Source organism: Solea solea, chromosome 17, assembly GCF_958295425.1.
Source record: "Solea solea chromosome 17, fSolSol10.1, whole genome shotgun sequence".
In the NCBI taxonomy this organism is placed as follows: domain Eukaryota; kingdom Metazoa; phylum Chordata; class Actinopteri; order Pleuronectiformes; family Soleidae; genus Solea; species Solea solea.
The window spans coordinates 20,407,638-20,427,571 of record NC_081150.1 but is presented as its reverse complement, the minus strand read 5'-3'; the positions used below and the strand labels follow the sequence as shown (position 1 = coordinate 20,427,571).

Sequence of the window (19,934 nt, the reverse complement as noted above, 5' to 3'; positions counted from 1 at the left end):
CACTGATCATACACGTAACGTGTCACTGAACATACACGTAACGCGTCACTGAACATACACGTAACGCGTCACTGATCATACACGTAACGCGTCACTGATCATACACGTAACATGTCACTGATCATACACGTAACGTGTCACTGATCATACACGTAACATGTCACTGATCATAAACAAAGTGTCACTGATCATACACGTAACGTGTCACTGATCATACACGTAACGTGTCACTGATCATACATGTAACGTGTCACTGATCATACATGTAACATGTCACTGATCATACACGTAACGTGTCACTGAACATACACGTAACGCGTCACTGATCATACACGTAACGCGTCACTGATCATACACGTAACGTGTCACTGATCATACACATAACATGTCACTGATCATAAACAAAGTGTCACTGATCATACACGTAACATGTCACTGATCATACACGTAAAATGTCACTGATCATACACGTAACATGTCACTGATCATAAACATAAAGTGTCACTGATCATCCATGTAACATGTCACTGATCATACACGTAACATGTCACTGATCATACACGTAACATGTCACTGATCATAAACAAAGTGTCACTGATCATACACGTAACATGTCACTGATCATACAAGTAACATGTCACTGATCATAAACAAAGTGTCACTGATCATACACGTAACATGTCACTGATCATACAAGTAACATGTCACTGATCATAAACATAAAGTGTCACTGATCATCCATGTAACATGTCACTGATCATACACGTAACGTGTCACTGATCATACATGTAACGTGTCACTGATCATACACGTAACGTGTCACTGATCATACACGTAACGTGTCACTGATCATACATGTAAAGTGTCACTGATCATACATGTAACGTTGACAGTTTTCACTCAACCCCACATGCTGTGTAATTCTGTCTTGTCAGCAGAAGCAGAACTTTAATCTCAGAATTCTGATTTTAATCTTTAATTAGAGTTATTTTATCTGATACATTATCTGTCTATAAATGCAAGGAAGTCCACCTTTATTTTATGAGAATTGACAGGAAGCTCTGCCCGTTTCCTATTCAAATCTAAAGCTGAGCTTAAAAGACGTAAATATTGATCTGTGTTTGTCAAACTCTGGAAATGTTCACATTTAAGAAGCTGAAAAATTACAGAAAGTAGAAAATATTCACATTTAAGAAGCTGAAAAATGACAGAAAGAAGAAAATATTCACATTTAAGAAGCTGAAAAATGACAGAAAGTAGAAAATATTCACATTTAAGAAGCTGAAAAATGACAGAAAGAAGAAAATATTCACATTTAAGAAGCTGAAAAATGACAGAAAGTAGAAAATATTCACATTTAAGAAGCTGAAAAATGACAGAAAGAAGAAAATATTCACATTTAAGAAGCTGAAAAATGACAGAAAGAAGAAAATATTCACATTTAAGAAGCTGAAAAATTACAGAAAGAAGAAAATATTCACATTTAAGAAGCTGAAAAATGACAATAGGTAGAAAATATTCACATTTAAGAAGCTGAAAAATGACGAAGTAGAACATATTCACAATTAAGAAGCTGAAAAGTGACAGAAAGTAGAAAATATTCACATTTATGAAGCTGAAAAACGACAGAAAGTAGAAAATATTCACATTTAAGGAGCTGAAAAACGACAGAAAGTAGAAAATATTCACATTTAAGAAGCTGAAAAATGACAGAAAGAAGAAAATATTCACATTTAAGAAGCTGAAAAATGACAAAGTAGAACATATTCACAATTAAGAAGCTGAAAAATGACAGAAAGTAGAAAATATTCACATTTAAGGAGCTGAAAAACGACAGAAAGTAGAAAATATTCACATTTAAGAAGCTGAAAAATGACAGAAAGTAGAAAATATTCACATTTAAGAAGCTGAAAAACGACAGAAAGTAGAAAATATTCACATTTAAGAAGCTGAAAAATGACAGGAAGTAGAAAATAGTCACATTTAAGAAGCTGAAAAATGACAGAAAGTAGAAAATATTCACATTTAAGAAGCTGAAAAATGACAGAAAGTAGAAAATATTCACATTTAAGGAGCTGAAAAACGACAGAAAGTAGAAAATATTCACATTTAAGGAGCTGAAAAACGACAGAAAGTAGAAAATATTCACATTTAAGAAGCTGAAAAATGACAGAAAGTAGAAAATATTCACATTTAAGAAGCTGAAAAACGACAGAAAGTAGAAAATATTCACATTTAAGAAGCTGAAAAATGACAGAAAGTAGAAAATATTCACATTTAAGGAGCTGAAAAACGACAGAAAGTAGAAAATATTCACATTTAAGAAGCTGAAAAATGACAGAAAGTAGAAAATATTCACAATTAAGAAGCTGAAAAGTGACAAAGTAGAAAATATTCACATTTATGAAGCTGAAAAATGACAAAGTAGAAAATATTCACATTTAAGGAGCTGAAAAACGACAGAAAGTAGAAAATATTCACATTTAAGAAGCTGAAAAATGACAGAAAGTAGAAAATATTCACATTTAAGAAGCTGAAAAATGACAGAAAGTAGAAAATATTCACATTTAAGAAGCTGAAAAATGACAGAAAGTAGAAAATATTCACATTTAAGAAGCTGAAGAATGACAGAAAGTAGAAAATATTCACATTTAAGAAGCTGAAAAATGACAGAAAGTAGAAAATATTCACATTTAAGAAGCTGAACAATTACAGAAAGAAGAAAATATTCACATTTAAGAAGCTGAAAAATGACAATAGGTAGAAAATATTCACATTTAAGAAGCTGAAAAATGACAAAGTAGAACATATTCACAATTAAGAAGCTGAAAAGTGACAGAAAGTAGAAAATATTCACATTTATGAAGCTGAAAAACGACAGAAAGTAGAAAATATTCACATTTAAGGAGCTGAAAAACGACAGAAAGTAGAAAATATTCACATTTAAGAAGCTGAAAAATGACAGAAAGTAGAAAATATTCACAATTAAGAAGCTGAAAAGTGACAGAAAGAAGAAAATATTCACATTTATGAAGCTGAAAAATGACAAAGTAGAAAATATTCACATTTAAGGAGCTGAAAAATGACAGAAAGTAGAAAATATTCACATTTAAGGAGCTGAAAAATGACAGAAAGTAGAAAATATTCACATTTAAGAAGCTGAAAAATGACAGAAAGTAGAAAATATTCACATTTAAGAAGCTGAAAAATGACAGAAAGTAGAAAATATTCACATTTAAGAAGCTGAAAAATGACAGAAAGTAGAAAATATTCACATTTAAGAAGCTGAAAAGTGACAGAAAGTAGAAAATATTCACATTTATGAAGCTGAAAAATGACAAAGTAGAAAATATTCACATTTAAGGAGCTGAAAAACGACAGAAAGTAGAAAATAATCACATTTAAGAAGCTGAAAAATGACAGAAAGTAGAAAATATTCACATTTAAGGAGCTGAAAAATGACAGAAAGTAGAAAATATTCACATTTAAGAAGCTGAAAAATGACAGAAAGTAGAAAATATTCACATTTAAGAAGCTGAAAAGTGACAGAAAGTAGAAAATATTCACATTTATGAAGCTGAAAAATGACAAAGTAGAAAATATTCACATTTAAGGAGCTGAAAAACGACAGAAAGTAGAAAATAATCACATTTAAGAAGCTGAAAAATGACAGAAAGTAGAAAATATTCACATTTAAGGAGCTGAAAAACGACAGAAAGTAGAAAATATTCACATTTAAGAAGCTGAAAAATGACAGGAAGTAGAAAATAGTCACATTTAAGAAGCTGAAAAATGACAGAAAGTAGAAAATATTCACATTTAAGAAGCTGAAAAATGACAGAAAGTAGAAAATATTCACATTTAAGGAGCTGAAAAACGACAGAAAGTAGAAAATATTCACATTTAAGAAGCTGAAAAATTACAGAAAGTAGAAAATATTCACAATTAAGAAGCTGAAAAGTGACAAAGTAGAAAATATTCACATTTATGAAGCTGAAAAATGACAAAGTAGAAAATATTCACATTTAAGGAGCTGAAAAACGACAGAAAGTAGAAAATATTCACATTTAAGAAGCTGAAAAATGACAGAAAGTAGAAAATATTCACATTTAAGAAGCTGAAAAATGACAGAAAGTAGAAAATATTCACATTTAAGAAGCTGAAGAATGACAGAAAGTAGAAAATATTCACATTTAAGAAGCTGAAAAATGACAGAAAGTAGAAAATATTCACATTTAAGAAGCTGAAAAATGACAAACTAGAAAATATTCACATTTAAGAAGCTGAAAAATGACAGAAAGTAGAAAATATTCACATTTAAGAAGCTGAAGAATGACAGAAACTTGGTTTAAATGATTTAGAAAACAAACAACCCCTCAGCTCATTATCACCTATTCTTTAACGTGTGTGTGTGTGCGCGTGTGCGTGTGTGTGTGAACTGTCTGAGCAGCGATCACCACTCTAACGATCAATACTCGAGCTCTAATCACCACGTTAGCATCGCCCTCGCTTCATCCGCGGCTTCTTAATCAATTTTTTGACGCAAACGCAGACTGATGAAATGATATTGTGGGATGAAGACGACGTGAAAAAAATGTGAGTTTTTTTGTGCTGTGACCTGTGACCTCTGACCTCACCTGTGACCTCAGTGAAATGTATGTCTACTCGTGTTGAACTCGCCCCTCGAAAAACTTCCACATCAGCACCTGATCGAAACCAGGAAACTGGACTTTGTCCATGATCGTGTGTGTGCGTGTGTGAGTGTGTGTGTTAATGTGGAACATTAATTTCCTGTGTAAACTGTAAGCACTGACATCATGAAGACCGTCGTCTCTTCTTTCTCCTTGTTGACTCTCCCTCGTGTGTTTTCACGCTCATTGTCCTTGTGTTGTCTTTTCTTTTTCTTTCTGTCTTTACACAGTGACTTAATGAGTTTCACGGTTTCACATACACACACACACTAATTACACAGCTGGCAGGTGCGTGGACGTTTCCACAGAATAGAAACACAATAGAAGCTAAATAATTATGTGCCATAGAAACTGCAGACAAAAGCTGCTGCAGGGCCTCACACACACACACACACACACACACACACAGACACACACGCACATGCACACGCGCACATTTTTACCACCGTATTTCAGTGAACATATTCCAATATTATAGACTCTTAGTCTTTTGTTAAGTGGCTAAAATCTGTTTTTATTCATTTCTTTTTTTTTACTCTCCCACACCAAAGCCCAGAGAGAAAACCAGTGATTTTAACATCACACACTCAGGAGTTGTTGATCCACTGCTGCCTCCATCACTAAGTTCTAATGTCTTATTTAGTAAAATTCGGCATTAAAAATCCTGCATTCAGATTTATCTCAGTGACACAAAGTGACCACACGAGGCAGCAGTAGACCAGCAGCTCCTGGGTCCCTGTGAGCTAAAATCACTGATTTTCTCTCTGGGGTTTGGTGTGGGAGAGTGAGTGCTTTACAAACTTCAGTTTCCTGTTGGAAAAGTTTTCATGTAGCAGTTTCTTTCTCTTTAAAACGAGGAGAGTTTCAGTTTTAAATCAGTTCACGAAACAAACTCAGTTTCTTCATTAAACCAATACACACACACACACACACACACACACTGAAAGTGAGTGTGAACAGTGATTTACACCAACAACTCACTCAATATATAATGTCTCTGAATTCTGAATGTCACCAGACACCTGTGTGTGGGTGTGGGTGTGGGTGTGGGTGTGTGTGGGTGTGGGTGTGTGCGTGTGCGTGTGCGTGTGCGTGTGCGTGTGCGTGTGTGTGTGCTGCAGTACTAACACAGGTCTAATGGAGGCCGATGGGAGCCGCAGTGTTCCTGCTGAAAATGATTTAATTACATTTGCAAAAGTGGATGAGTCTGGAGGGAGAGTTTGCTGCGTCAGGGCTTTGGCACACACACACACACACACACACACACACACACACACACACACACACACACGGCTCTAAAACAGTCTTTCAATTAGTCTGATTGGTCACTCCTGTCCGAGGTCTGGAGGCTGACTTGTTTTATTTCTTCCCTCTTTTCTTTCTTTCTTTTTCATGATCTCACCTCTCTCCCCCTCCATCTCTCTCTCTCTCTCTCTCTCTCTCTCTCTTCTTTTCATCCTCATCCCATCTTCTTCTGTTAAAAAAAACAGCGACAGAGGACGTGGAAGTGTCTCCATGCATCACGACTCTGTTTATGTAACAAATATGGATTTTTCTGCTCCTTTTTTCTTTTAAAATGATCCTTAATTAAAGGTACAGTATGTAAATTTAAGCCGTTTTTTTTTCAGAAGAAAAGCAAGAAAAAGGTCATCACAAGAAAGTTTAGACCATGAGACGACCATGTCGAGAATCTAAAGGCAGATCTCCTGTCAGCAGATACAGATCTAATAATAATACTATATACTGTTGTCTGTGTGTAATGTGTGTGTGTGTGTGTGTGTTCCTGCAGGTTCTGGGATTACAGTCAGAACCAGCAGCCTCTTCTGGACACGTTAGAACATCACACAGAGTTCGTCTGTGGATTAGACTTCAGCCTGCACGTCCCCAACCAGGTAACACACACACACACACACACACACACACACACACAATTCACTTTAAAGGACTAGTTCCCACACCAAACCCCATAGAGAAAATCAGTGAATTAAGCTTGCAGGGACACAGCAACTGCTGGTCTACTGCTGCCTCGTGTGGTCACTTTGTAAATCCGAGTGAATGTTTTCAAAAGCCGAATTAACAAAATAAGACATTTGAACTTAGTGATGGAGGCAGCAGTGGATCAACAACTCCTGTGTGTGTGATGTTAAAATCAGTGGTTTTCTCTATGGGCTTTGGTGTGGGAGCGTGAGTGGTTTACAAACGTCAGTTTCCTGTTGGAAAAGTCTGTCTCACAGTAAGATAAAGACGTGAAACATGTTCTTAAAGATAACGTAGTCTTAAACTGACGTAGATGTGTGCCTGCGAGCTAAAATCACTGATTTTCTCTATGGGCTTTGGTGTGGGAGAGTGAGTGGGTTACAAACTTAAGATAAAGACGTGAACATGTTTTTAAGATTTGTTACATCAAAAACTGGATGTTCCCATCCACCCTCCTCCTGCTCTCTCTCTCTCTCTCTCTCTCTCTCTTTCACTCACTCACTCTGGAGTCAGTTTTCTACCTGTGTGAGTGTTTTCAGCTGTGGTTCTGGAAAATGGCTTCATCCATCAATCTGTCGAGCTTCAATCCGACCCCCCCCTTCTCTTTCTCTCTCCCCCCTCTCTCTCTCCCTCACTCTCTCTCTCTCTAACACGGTGCTTTTAACGATCTGTGTCGGAGTGAAGAAGTGAGGAAGTGAAAAGGCCGTTCTCGTCTGAGCCCGTTTTCCCTGCGTCTTTGAGACACTTGGTGTCTCTCTGTAACGCGGGAGACGAGCGCTGACGTGACGTCCAGCAGGGGTCACTGCGTGTCTCCGTGGGCGACTGTCACACACACAAACACACACACACACACACACACACGTGTCGTCGTCAGGTCACATAATTTTCAGCTTTGTTTGCTGAAACTTTCAAATTTTTTATCTCGGGTGTTTGTGTTTTGTTTTCTTTCGTTTATGTTAATGTTGTTTTTTTTCTGCTTAACAGAAGACCGAGTGCACGTTTGAGTCCATTAACTGTGGCCGCTGTAAACACCGTTAGCGCTCAGATGAATGTTTGAGTGTCGCCCGCAGCGTTTTACAGCAGGCAGACTCAGAATCAACTGAGCGCCGCAGACGAGTTAAAGGGGACATATTATGCAAAATCAACTTTTTAATCATTTCAATACTTATATTTGGGACTCTGGAGGCCCTACCAGTCGCCAAAGTGTGGAAAAAGAATACTCAGTCCTTTTTTCTTATGACGGCAGCATGCGCATATCACTGCGAATGTTACCACCCCACCATTAAGTTTACATCGATTTTTAGGATTTTATATATGAAGCTAATGTGCCGTATAAAGTCAGCAACCGTGTGTTCGCACCACTTCGCATCAGACTGCGGCCAGCGATCGCCGTATTTAGTCGGCGACTAAATACTCCGGAGACCTCCGACACAAGGATCAAGCTGAACACTGCCAAACTGTAAATCAGTTAAAAAGACTTAGGGACAGCACTGCTGATCGCCAGCTCCGGTAAAGTGTTTAAAACAGAGGGCAATTTTTCTGTCTCGCGTCCGGGGAAAAAAAAAATGACAGAAACTTTCAGCAGGAACAAACTGTACGTTTTTTTTAAATGTTCAGGCAACTTCAATATCTTGATATGTCGCGTTGTGACTTAAATATCGTGATAATGTCGTATCGTGACTTAAATATCGTGATAATGTCGTATCGTGACTTAAATATCGTGATAATGTCGTATTGTGACTTCAATATCGTGATAATGTCGTATCATGACTTAAATATTGTGATAATGTTGTATCATGACTTAAATATCGTGATAATGTTGTATTGTGACTTCAATATCGTGATAATGTCGTATCATGACTTAAATATCGTGATAATGTCGTATCGTGACTTAAATATCGTGATAATGTTGTATCGTGACTTCAATATCGTGATAATGTCGTATCGTGACTTAAATATCGTGATAATGTTGTATCGTGACTTAAATATCGTGATAATGTCGTATCGTGACTTAAATATCGTGATAATGTTGTATCGTGACTTAAATATCGTGATAATGTTGTATCGTGATTTAAATATCGTGATGATGTCGTATCGTGATTCATGTTAACTTCTGAAAGTCATTTCATCTTCAAATATTTGCCAAATTAAAACGATTTCACCAAAACTTTAAGTGAAAGTTCATGTTGTCACACGTGTGGGCGTGACCTCCGTCACCATGACATCGGCTCATGTCAACATGTCAGGTTTCTCTCCGAGCCAAAAATAGTTGAGTGGAAAATGTGATGAAGTGAGATGAGGAGGAGGAGGAAACTCGCTACGTGACGACAACTCGCAGGCGATGAACGTTCAGCGGCCAATCACAGAGTCTGAGCTGCTGTCAGTCTGACAGATGAGTCGAGATTGTTTTTTATTGTCTCAGCACACACACACACACACGCACAAACACACACGCACAAGCACACACACACACACGGCATGTGAAAGATAATAAGCTGCTCTGTGTGAGTGTGTTATTTTACAGCCTGTTCCCTGTAATGACTTGTGATAACAACACAACTGACAATACAACTCATTACTGCTGCACACACACACACACACACACACACACACACGCGCAGCAGCTCTCCCCTCTCTTTTTCAGTTGCATATTTTATTGTGCGACTCTGACGTTTTTTAAATAAAGTCCAATCATTATAAGATGATTTGAGGTGCGTTAAAGGTCTAATATGCAACTTTCAGGTCTTTTATGTTTCTGTAAAAAAACAACACATTGATTTCAAAAGGAGAAAAATGCTTCTCTGAACAAACATCAGAGAAGCTAATGATGCTAAAAGACAAACGCTAATGATGTATGCTAATGACGCTGAAGAAGTGTGCATGTTTGTGCGTGCGTGCGTGTGTGCGTCCACAGTTTTGTCACAAACACTACATATCCTGTTTCAAAATAAAAGCACTCGAGTACTTGTGAGCCCTCGATACGCTCATTTCTATTTTGAAATGTTTTCAGCTTCGACACGCACGCATACACACACACCCACACTGTTACACACACACTGTTACACACCCACACACACACACACACATACAGAGCCCTGCAGTGGTGTAAAGAGGGTGATCCATCAGACACATGTGGTTACACTTGGATAAGAACAGAAACCACAGCACGTGTGTGTGTGTGTGTGTCACTGTGTGTGTGTGTAACTTTACGTCGTAAAGACAGTTTGACAGTTTTCTTCAGTTTACCTGAACTAATGACTTGTTAGTGGACTAAATGTCCTGGAACTGTGGCTGAGCGCGGTTACCATGACAACAGACCAGTGATAACAAATGCAGAGGTGTTTTCTCATCATCAGCTTCAGGCTCTCATTCTTTTAATTATTCTTTCTTTTTTTCTTTAAATTCAAAAGACGTCGTCAGACTTTGAACTTTCTCTTTCTTTGATAGCTTCCCTTTAGTCCTGAGGCCTTTTCTCCTCCTCTTCATCCTCCTTCTCCTTATCCTCCTCCTCTTCATCCTCCTCCTCTTCATCCTCTCCTGTCGCTTTCTTCTCTGTGTTTTGCTGCAGTCTTGGCTGCTCTGTGTGTGTGTGTGTGTGTGTGTGGCGGCGGCGGCAGCAGCGTTCCATTAAGGTCGTTTGTTAAAGTTAATTACAGAAGGGCGTTCCTCTCCTCACCGCTGACTCACCGCTCACAGAGAATGTGCTGACTCATGGTCTGATCAGCTGATCGAGGGAAACCCGACGTCTTTCATTCTGACTGATGTAAACCAAGCACATGAAACAGTGAACTCACTCACTCTCTCCCACCAAAGCCCTTAGAGAAAATGAGTGATTTTAACATCACACACACAGGAGCTGTTGATCCACCGCTGCCTCCATCACTAACTTCAAATTATTAAACTGTTATTTATTTGAACACTTTGGCATTAAAAGTCCTTTGTTTGGATTTACCTCAGTGACACAAAGTGACCACACGAGGCAGCAGTAGACCCGCGGGCAAAATCACTGATTTTCTCTATGGGGTTTGGTGTTGTTTACAAACAGGTTCTTAAAGACATCGTCGACTTAAACTGACGTAGATTTTAATACGGGAGTCTTTTTGTGAAGAGGCTGAAACCAGATTTGACGCATTAAAATAAAGTCACAGTGATGGATTATAATTAATCCAGGCTCGGCCTCTGCTGACATGTAGTGACTGAGCTGACATCTTCATCTGGGATGGATTTACCATCAAACCCACGGATGTAAACAAGTGTCCGTCAAACCCGGATTATAATTTCACTTCAGCGCTTCCACCAAACACAGAGCGGCTTCTGACGCGGTGTCAGTGAAGCACGAACGACGCGCTTTACTTTGAAAAGCTGCTCTGTGTCCGGCATGTTAATCAAGATCTGCTTGTTAGCTTCTTAAAGCTAGCATCTGTGTGGTTAGCTTCTTGCTGTTAGCTTCTTGCCTGCTACAGCCAGCATTTGGTGTCTTAGCTTCTAAGAAAATAACAGGCAGCTTTTAACAAGCAGTTAGCCTCTGGTCTTCTCACAGCTAGCATCTGGCTTGTTAGCTTTTAAGCAACTAGCCAAGGAGCTTCGTAGCAGCTAGCTCCTGTGCCTCTCACAGCGAGTATCCGGCTGCTTCTCTCAGCAAATAACAGCTAGCTTCTCGGCTTTACAACAACTAGCCATGGAGCAGTTAGCTCCTGGTCTTCTTACATCTGTGTGTGTGTGTGTGTGTTGTGATGTTTGCAGGTGGTGGACTGTTCCTGGGATGAGACGGTGAAGGTCTACACTCCCACATGTCTCCCTGCTGCTGCCCAAAGTCCAACACTGTAGGACAGATGGACAGACAGACAGATGGACGTCCCCCCGCCCTCGTCTTCACCCGTCACACAGACTCTGACAACCGGACGTGTCCTCAAAACTGAGACAGGTCCTCACAGAGGTGGCAAAACAAGCCTGCTCACACACACAGAGACATGTCCGTCAACAGTCGTTTATAACATTATATACTAATGTTTAGTGTAGATAATGAATATATTAAAGTTTTGTTTGTAAACTCACTCACTCTCCCAGGGTGTAGAGTTTGGTGCGGGAGACCAAGAGAGTGACTTTACAAACTTCAGTTTCCTGTCTAACAGCTTAAATGATCGTTAAATCATCACAATAATGATTTTTGTTCATTTAAGACCCGACTGAACCATTTGTCTAAAATCTGAACTGAACCAAAGTGGACTGTTCCACTCGGTGATTGTGCGTCTGATTCACAGCTGATTGAACACGTTCACACTGGTTTATAATAGATAAATAAATAAATAAACAATTTAACTCTGAGTTAAAGTGGTTTCTCTTTGACTCGATTGAAAAAGCTGAACTGTCCCTTTAATGATCAGACGTTACATTTACTCTGATTTAAAATCAGTTTCACTCCAGCAAACAGTCAACGGTGTCAATAAAGGTGGAGTGAGTGAATGAGTGAATGAGTGAGTGAGTGAATGAATGAATGAATGGATCCCTCCCCCGTCGCTCTCTCTCTCTCTCTCTCTCTCTCTCTCTCTCTCTCTCTCTCTCTCTCTGCGGCAGACTGTCATATTTCAGTCTCTCTCTCTCGCTCTCGGAGCAGCAGCAGCAGCAGCAGCAGTAACAGCAGCAGTAGTAACAGCAGCAGCAGCAGCAGTTCCTCCTCCTCCTCTTCTCTTTTTCTTCTTATTTCAGTGTTTGTCAGAAAAGTGGGCGGTGACATCTTTTTTTCACATTTTCAGGATAAAGTTTGAATTGAAGTGAGGAGTCAGCAGATCAAGAGTCCAGCATCTCTCTCTCTCTCTCTCTCTCTCTGCTCCTCCTTCATCGTCATCTTCTTCTTCTTCACTTTTTCATTTTGACTCAAAGCTCCTGGATGAATATTCTCTCTCCTCCTGAGCTTCTGTGCTGCCTCTCCTCCTCCTCCTCCTCCTGGAGTCCCTCTCCAGCAGCAGCAGCAGCAGCAGCAGCAGCATCAGTGCGTCGCTGCTGTGAGTAAAAAGCCAAACGTCGTCCTGGTCTTGGTCCTGGTCCTGGTCCTCCTGGTCCACCATGGACGTGTTTAAGAGCCGCCTGCTGGGCATCACGGTGGCTGTGGCTCACGGCGTCTTCTCGGGTTCTCTGAACATCCTGCTCAAGTTCCTCATCTCCAACTATCACTTCACTTTCCTGACGCTGATCCAGTTCCTGACGAGCAGCACCGCGGCGCTGACTCTGGAGACTCTGAGGAGACTGGGAAAAGTCCAGGTCCCAGCCTTCAGCCTGCAGCTGGCCAAGGTACACACACACACACACACACACAGTTAATAAACCAGTATGTAGAAGCTCTTTATTTTTAATATAATTAAACTCTCATGTTATTTTTAATGCTAAAACATAATTATTATTATTGTTAGTTTTACAAAAAACAGGAACAATCGTAAACACATTATTATTTATCGATTAAGATGTTAAATTATGGTCATTTACTTAAAAATGAATTTCAGTGTTTATATTTCATGATTCATTTCTGACTCAAATTTGGGCAAAAACTCATGAATTTAGTGTTTTTCCAAATAAATAACAATTTTAACTGTGAAATATTTCGAAAATCTTATGACAAAATGTCTTCACCTAAAAAATGTCCTCACTTTTTCAAAATGTGAGATTCAAATTAAATTAATTTCATTTACATGAAACTGAAAGTCGTAAATGTTGATATATAATAAAAGACTGAGAATTGTGTGTGTGTGTGTGTGTGTGTGTGACTCCCTCCCTCCCCCTCTCTCTCTGCTCTGCAGGAGTTTGCCTCGGTGTGTGTCCTCTCCACTCTTCAGTCCACTCTCACCCTCTGGTCTCTGCGCGGCCTCAGTTTGCCGATGTACGTCGTCTTCAAGCGTTGTCTGCCTCTGTTCACGCTCAGCATCGGCGTGTGCGTGCTGAGGAACGGTGTGCCGTCCATCGGCGTGGCGATCGCCGTGATCATCACCACCGGTGGAGCCGCCCTGGCTGGTGAGACTCGCACCAAAGTCCAGTTACATTTGATTTTTATTCACCGAGGTTTGTAATGCACTCACTCTCCCACACCAAAGCCCATAGAGAAAATCAGTAATTTTAGCTCGCGGGGACACAGGAGCTGCTGGTCTACTGCTGCCTCGTGTGGTCACTTTGTGTCACTGAGGTCAATCTGAACAAAGGATTTCAAATGCCGAATTCACTTGAATAAGACATGTGAACTTAGTGATGGAGGCAGCAGTGGATCAACAACTCCTGTGTGTGTGATGTTAAAATCACTGATTTTCTCTATGGGGTTTGGTGTGGGAGAGTGAGTGGTTTACAAACTTCAGTTTCCTGTTGGAAAAGTCTGTCTAACAGTGAGATAAAATGTTATTCCACAAGTCTTTTGTTAAGTGGTTAAAATCAAGTGTTAATTTTGAAAATAAATGTTTATTTATGGGATTTTCTTTAGTCCCTGTAAATCCATGGACTGTATGAATGAATTAAGTTTCAAAATGGAATGAAATACAAATCATCATTTTTATTGTACATAAATAAACATCTTCTGTGAGTTAACGCCTAATAATAGACATTAGAAATCACAGGGTTAGCGTTTAGCTTAGCACGTTAAGTGGACAGTCGTCTCTTTGATCAGACTCTGTCTTTAATAAACGGATTATGCTCTGTGAATAAATTGTCTTCACATTAAAAACAAGCACACCTGTACGTGGTTAGCTATCACCTTACCCTAATGTTCACCATTGCTAAGCTAAAGTAGTGTGGGTTGAGTTCTAGCTAAACAAGTTTAAACACAGCAGCAACATACAGGAAGTTTTCCAAAACTTAGCCCAAAGAACGTACAGGAAGTTAGCCAAAACTTAGCCCAAAGAACTTACAGGAAGTTATCCAATATTTAGCCCAAAGAACAGACGGGAAGTTAGCCAAAACTTAGGCCAAAGAAAATGTTCACTTTGGTTTAGTTAGTTGTAGTTTTAGTTTGGTTAAGCTTAGATTTAGTTTGATTTACTTTACATAGTTTTAGTTTAGCTAAGATTTAGTTGAACTTGGGTTAGGTTAGCTTAGAGTTTAGATTAGTTTGGTTTACTTTAGGTATTAGTTTAGTTAAGCATAGCATATTGTTAGTTGTGATTTTCGTTAAGTTCAGCTCAGCTATAGTTAGCTATAATTTCTCTTGAACTTGATTTAGTTTAGCTTAGCATAAAGTTAGTTATAATTTTAGTTTAGCTTAGCGTAAAGTTAGTTGTATTTTTAGTTTAGCTTAGCATAAAATGAGTTTTAGTTTCAGTTTAGCTCAGTGTAAAGTTAGTTGTATTTTTAGTTTAGTTTAGCTTAGCATAAAGTAAATTATAGTTTTACTTTAGCTTAGCGTAAAGTTAGTTGTATTTTTAGTTTAGTTTAGCTTAGCATAAAGTTAGTTATAGTTTTAGTTTAGGTTGAATTTTGGAAAAAGAAAATGTGCATTTCTCTGAATTCATCACATTTCTCCATTTGTCTAATTTAAATAACATCATTTATGAATTATACATGTTACTGTCACTTCTTTGTGGCCCAGCATTTAGTTGCTGTTTGTTTTGTATCTTGTTGTGTGGTAAGTTTTTGTTGAGAAGAGAAGCAGAACTCTGACCGTCTTCATTGTCCCTCCAGGTGCCGGCGATCTCACCGGTGATCCCTTCGGTTACGTGACCGGCGTGTTGGCGGTGATCATCCATGCCTCGTACCTGGTCCTGATCCAGAGAGTCAGCCTGGACAGCGAGTACGGACCGCTCACCGCGCAGTACGCCATCGCCATCATGGCAACGCCGGTGAGCGCGCTCAGAGAAAAACCTATGATCTTTCATTTTCATCTCTTTGAATCTTTTGTTAAATGAAATAAATCTTTCTTTTTGGTTTTTACATCCTGACGTCCTCTGTTCTGTCTCAGGTGCTGCTCATCTGCTCTTTCATCTCCATGGACGCCATCAACATGTGGACGTACGAGGGCTGGGGCGACGCCCACATCACCACCATCTTCGTCTTCTGCGTCTTCATCGGCTGCGCCATGAACTTCACCACGCTGCACTGCACCTACCTGAACTCAGCTGTCACCACCAGCTTCGTGGGCGTGGTCAAGAGCATCGCCACCATCACCGTCGGCATGTTGGCATTCAGCGACGTCGCGCCCACCAACCTGTTCATCGCCGGCGTGGTAGTGAACACTGTGGGCTCCATCACCTACTGCGTGGTCAAATACTTTGAGATGAAGAAGAAGAGCCTGTATGAGGATCTGGAAGAGGCGAGGAAAGATGGCACATTGCCGGGGGAACCTTACAAAGAGAAGCCGGCGCTGAACGGCGATGGACCGACCACTGGAACCACACCTGATGTTGGACAACTGCAGACAGACGGAGTGTTGAGCGGTGAGAAGATGGACGACACAGCACAGACTGATTTGGTCAACGGACAGTTGTGGACGGGAGACGGACGAGGAGACGCGGAGGTGGGTGTGAACTCGTGTGTCATGACAGAAAAAGAGTCGGTGGAGATGCAGAGGGAGCACCTCCACCGGGAGAACCCCGGCGCCGCTCAGTCAGTCAGTGACAGCTACGTCGGGGTGTGGAGGTCCATCAGACACCTGCAGTTCATGAAGAAAGAACCTCTGATTGAGAACATGGAGACGCAGAGTCCCTGAGCTCAGGACAGAGACCTGAAGAGATGAGGACACTCAGAGAGACGAGGAGGACGAAGGAGATCATTGAAGAGAACAACGAGCAGAACCACCAGGAATCTCTCTTATCAGCATTCAGTAAAATGAAAACACCTTTTTGTGCTTGAAGTTGCTCTTCACAGAGACTCTGCTCTTTGACCAGAGGCACCTTGTGACTTAGTGACGAGCATGAGAAGACGGTGGAGAAAAGTGGATCAGGAGTTTTGGGAGACACTGTCTCTCAGAGGGGAACTTTCTGTCTCCTGTAGTGAGCGGCAGGAAACCAGTGAACCATCCATGAAGCATGAGTTGGTTTGGTTTGCATTCCTGCAGCTTTGAAACAGTTCAAACAAATAAACCCGAGACACCCGACACCCGATTGGTGTGAGTGAAGGTCAAAGGTCAAGTTCAGTCGTTTGTAAAAGCATGCGTCGGCCACAGAGAAGAACATATCTTTTGCTGCGTTTCATTTATGTCGGAAGTCGGAACCGGGAGTGATGTCACCCTCGAGTGGACCACGTTCGAGTTTAGAAGTCAGGGGGGAAAAAAACAAACATATGTCGGGTTAGCCATTCTTAGCAATACCAGTCGCTAACAATGCTACACAAACAAACACTGTAGCAACGTGTTTGCAGATAAAAATAAGAACGGTTCTGTGTTTTTAGAGAGAATTTTTTTCGTACAAGTGGCAGCCATCTTGGATAACAACGTCAGGGTTTCTCCGACATTCTAACTTGGGATATGTGAAATGAACACACCCAAACCCCCCCCCCCAACACACATCCTCAAGTTATATTGTGTTCACACCGGACGCTAATTTGTTGCACGACAACTTTACATACAAAGTCACTGCACAGACGTCACGTCAGCCGGGCCGAGCAGCGCCCTAGATGCACAGATTGCGTGTGGCGCTCGAGTTGAAATGTTCAACTTCTGCGAAAACGCGACTTTATCTGTTGTGGAAACTTCTGCAGAGAAGAAACCATCATGTTGTGTAGTTTCACGACACCCCGCTGCTCCGTGTGGTGCCGTGAAACCACACATCACGGCGGTGCTCCGTGTGGTGCCGTGAAACCACACAACACGGCGGTGCTCCGTGTGGTGCCGTGAAACCACACAACACGGCGGTGCTCCGTGTGGTGCCGCGAACTACAGAACTTCTGTACTTGGGCGCGGAGCGATTCGACAAATCGCGCTCGGTGTGAAAACAGCATAAAACATTCTGATTTCCGACTACAACTGGAACCACCATTTGGATGCGTTTGTTTGTTTGTGTGTTTGTTTGTTGTCGTTTTGTTTGTTTGTTTGTTTGTTTGTTTGTTTGTTTGTGGACATGAGTCTTGATTGTTTCTTTTCTTCTAATGTTGTTCATGCACTGTATGATATTGTAAAGAAAACTTTATTTTTCAGTTGTACGTGTAAAAACAGACTGTCTTGGCCCTTTGACATGTGTCAATAAAGTTTCATTTGAAAGCTCTCAGACAATGAGCAACAATGCTAACAACAAAGCGCGCGGCCTCGTTGATTTTGACGCTGAAAACCTTTATTCAGTGTTATGTAGGTAAACCCCTCTGTGACCGGGATGTGTCGTGTGCATCTCATTACTGTAACTCACAGACTATGGACTGGTGTTGTGTCCAGGGCGTGACCCCCACCTTTCGCCGTATGTCAGCTGAGATCAGCTGCTTCTTAGAACTGTAATTCCTAAACAGTTTTGCCAGATATGGAATGTGAAAGTTATCTCGGGAAAATGGGCAGAAGCACTCAATTCTACAGCCATAAAATCAGCATAAGTTTTTTTTTCTTAAATAACAAAAATGAATCGGGTTCTTCAGAACAAAACAAAGAAGACGGTCCAGCAAGGGGCGATGCACAGGTTTTTCTTCCAGAGGATTTTGTTGGTCGTCATTTGTCGACCGATCGCTGTCACGTTCAAGATTTTAATGTAAATTTTCTTTTTTTCCAAACCATAAATCACAATCCAGGATGAAGACGTGAGATTAAAAACTTTTAATGCACAGCTTGCCTGGGATCATTAGGATTATTGGGATTATCCTTTCATTCATTTAATGCTTTATCTTTCAAAAACAGGTGTGTTTAAATCTTCCAGGCAAGTCAAGGGTTCATCGTCATGTTCCGTCCTGTGACGTATTTTCTCTGCAGAGTCAGAAACGTGTGAGGATGATGAATAAATTTATGTTTAATTCACTTTTAATCTGAGAAGTAACCTCGCACTCACAGGTACACATGGGCGGGTCTTACACCTCATGGTAACGCCCCCCCTCTGGCAGGAAACGCCGCTGTTCACCTTCATATACGTATTTACGTCTAATATGTTCTGTTGTAAAGTGGACAGATGTTATTGGAGCTAACGGGGATATTTTTGCAGATCTGTCCCCCTCTCTGTCCTCTAGATCCATGGTTCCCAACCTGTGGGAACCATTTAAGGGGGCACCAGAGATCACATGGGGGATCAACCTGCTCTGAGGTTGTGAGTTTATTAAAATCATATTTGGGCAAAATTAAAATTTAGAAAATCCTAATCACACAAACATATTTATTAGCAACACGTCTGTGACCTATAGTCGCCTACGGAAGCGTATTAGTGCCACATGCAAACAGATTAAAGACTTCTGAGATAAAAAAAAAAATCCGAATTCTGTCATTAGAGAAAAAATCCGAGATTAAAGTCAGGTTTCTAAGATTAAAGATAAAGTCAGTATTCTGAGAGTAAAGCAATAATCAGGATTCTGAGATTAATGTCAGACTTCTGAAATTAGTCAGAATTTTGAGATTAAAGACAAAGTCCGAATTCTGAGATTAAAGTCAGAATTCTGATATTAAAGTCAGAATTTTGAGATTAAAGAAAAAGTCAGAATTCCAGTGTAAGACGCTGTCCACTCCTCAGTGAGGACAGGAGCTGCTGTCTGTCCTTAAAGCCTCTAAATGATGTGTGTGTGTGTGTAATTGTAGCGGATGCTGTAGGAGATTGGACGAGACAAAACTGCTATTAAAATCTGTCTCTGTAGGGGGCGTGTGTGGGCCGCAGAGCTGTGATGTGACGTACTTCCATCCGGCAGCTGGAGACGAGGCTCCTTCATGTGTGGGCTTCATGGACAGAGACACTAATCATCACTAATCATCACGTCTGGTCCAACAAATTAGAGGTTGATGCTTCATTTTCTATCTTCTTCACCAAAACAGCTGTTTTTTTAAATTTATTTTTTAATCTCTGGCACAAGTTTAACTCAAGTCTCAATAAATTCAGAAAACATGCATCAAACGTGTGAATATAGATGTTACAGATCGTCAGCACTGACTGTGCTGTGAGAAGCAGCACAAGAAACAGAGACTCCCTCTATCCGCATTTGATATCATCGTGCATGTCTGACATACGTCTTTATCTCACTGTGAGACACACTTTTCCAACAGGAAACTGAAGTTTGTAAACCACTCACTCTCCCACACCAAAGCCCATAGAGAAAATCAGTGAATTTAACATCACACACACAGGAGTTGTTGATCCACTGCTGCCTCCATCACGAAGTTCAAATGTCTTATTTTGTATTTTCGGC

At 40.4% G+C, this 19,934-nt stretch overlaps 2 protein-coding genes across 2 annotated transcripts in view; both read left to right on the top strand.

The window, feature by feature from the left end:
• Positions 1–11,727, top strand: part of pex7 (peroxisomal biogenesis factor 7) — a 23,294-nt gene extending 11,567 nt beyond the window's left edge. Inside the window, exons 9-10 of the mRNA XM_058614204.1 lie at positions 6,462–6,583; positions 11,412–11,727. Of these exons, the coding sequence (XP_058470187.1) occupies positions 6,462–6,583; positions 11,412–11,495 (206 nt within the window). The 3' untranslated portion in view covers positions 11,496–11,727. The remainder of the gene's footprint in view (positions 1–6,461; positions 6,584–11,411) is intronic.
• A 708-nt stretch (positions 11,728–12,435) lies between these two features.
• slc35d3 (solute carrier family 35 member D3) lies at positions 12,436–17,295 on the top strand. The gene is made up of 4 exons (XM_058612693.1): positions 12,436–12,956; positions 13,460–13,670; positions 15,321–15,478; positions 15,598–17,295. Exons 1-4 carry the CDS (start codon positions 12,732–12,734, stop codon positions 16,342–16,344), a joined length of 1,341 nt encoding a protein of 446 aa, XP_058468676.1. The 5' UTR covers positions 12,436–12,731; the 3' UTR covers positions 16,345–17,295.
• Positions 17,296–19,934: the final 2,639 nt, after the last annotated feature.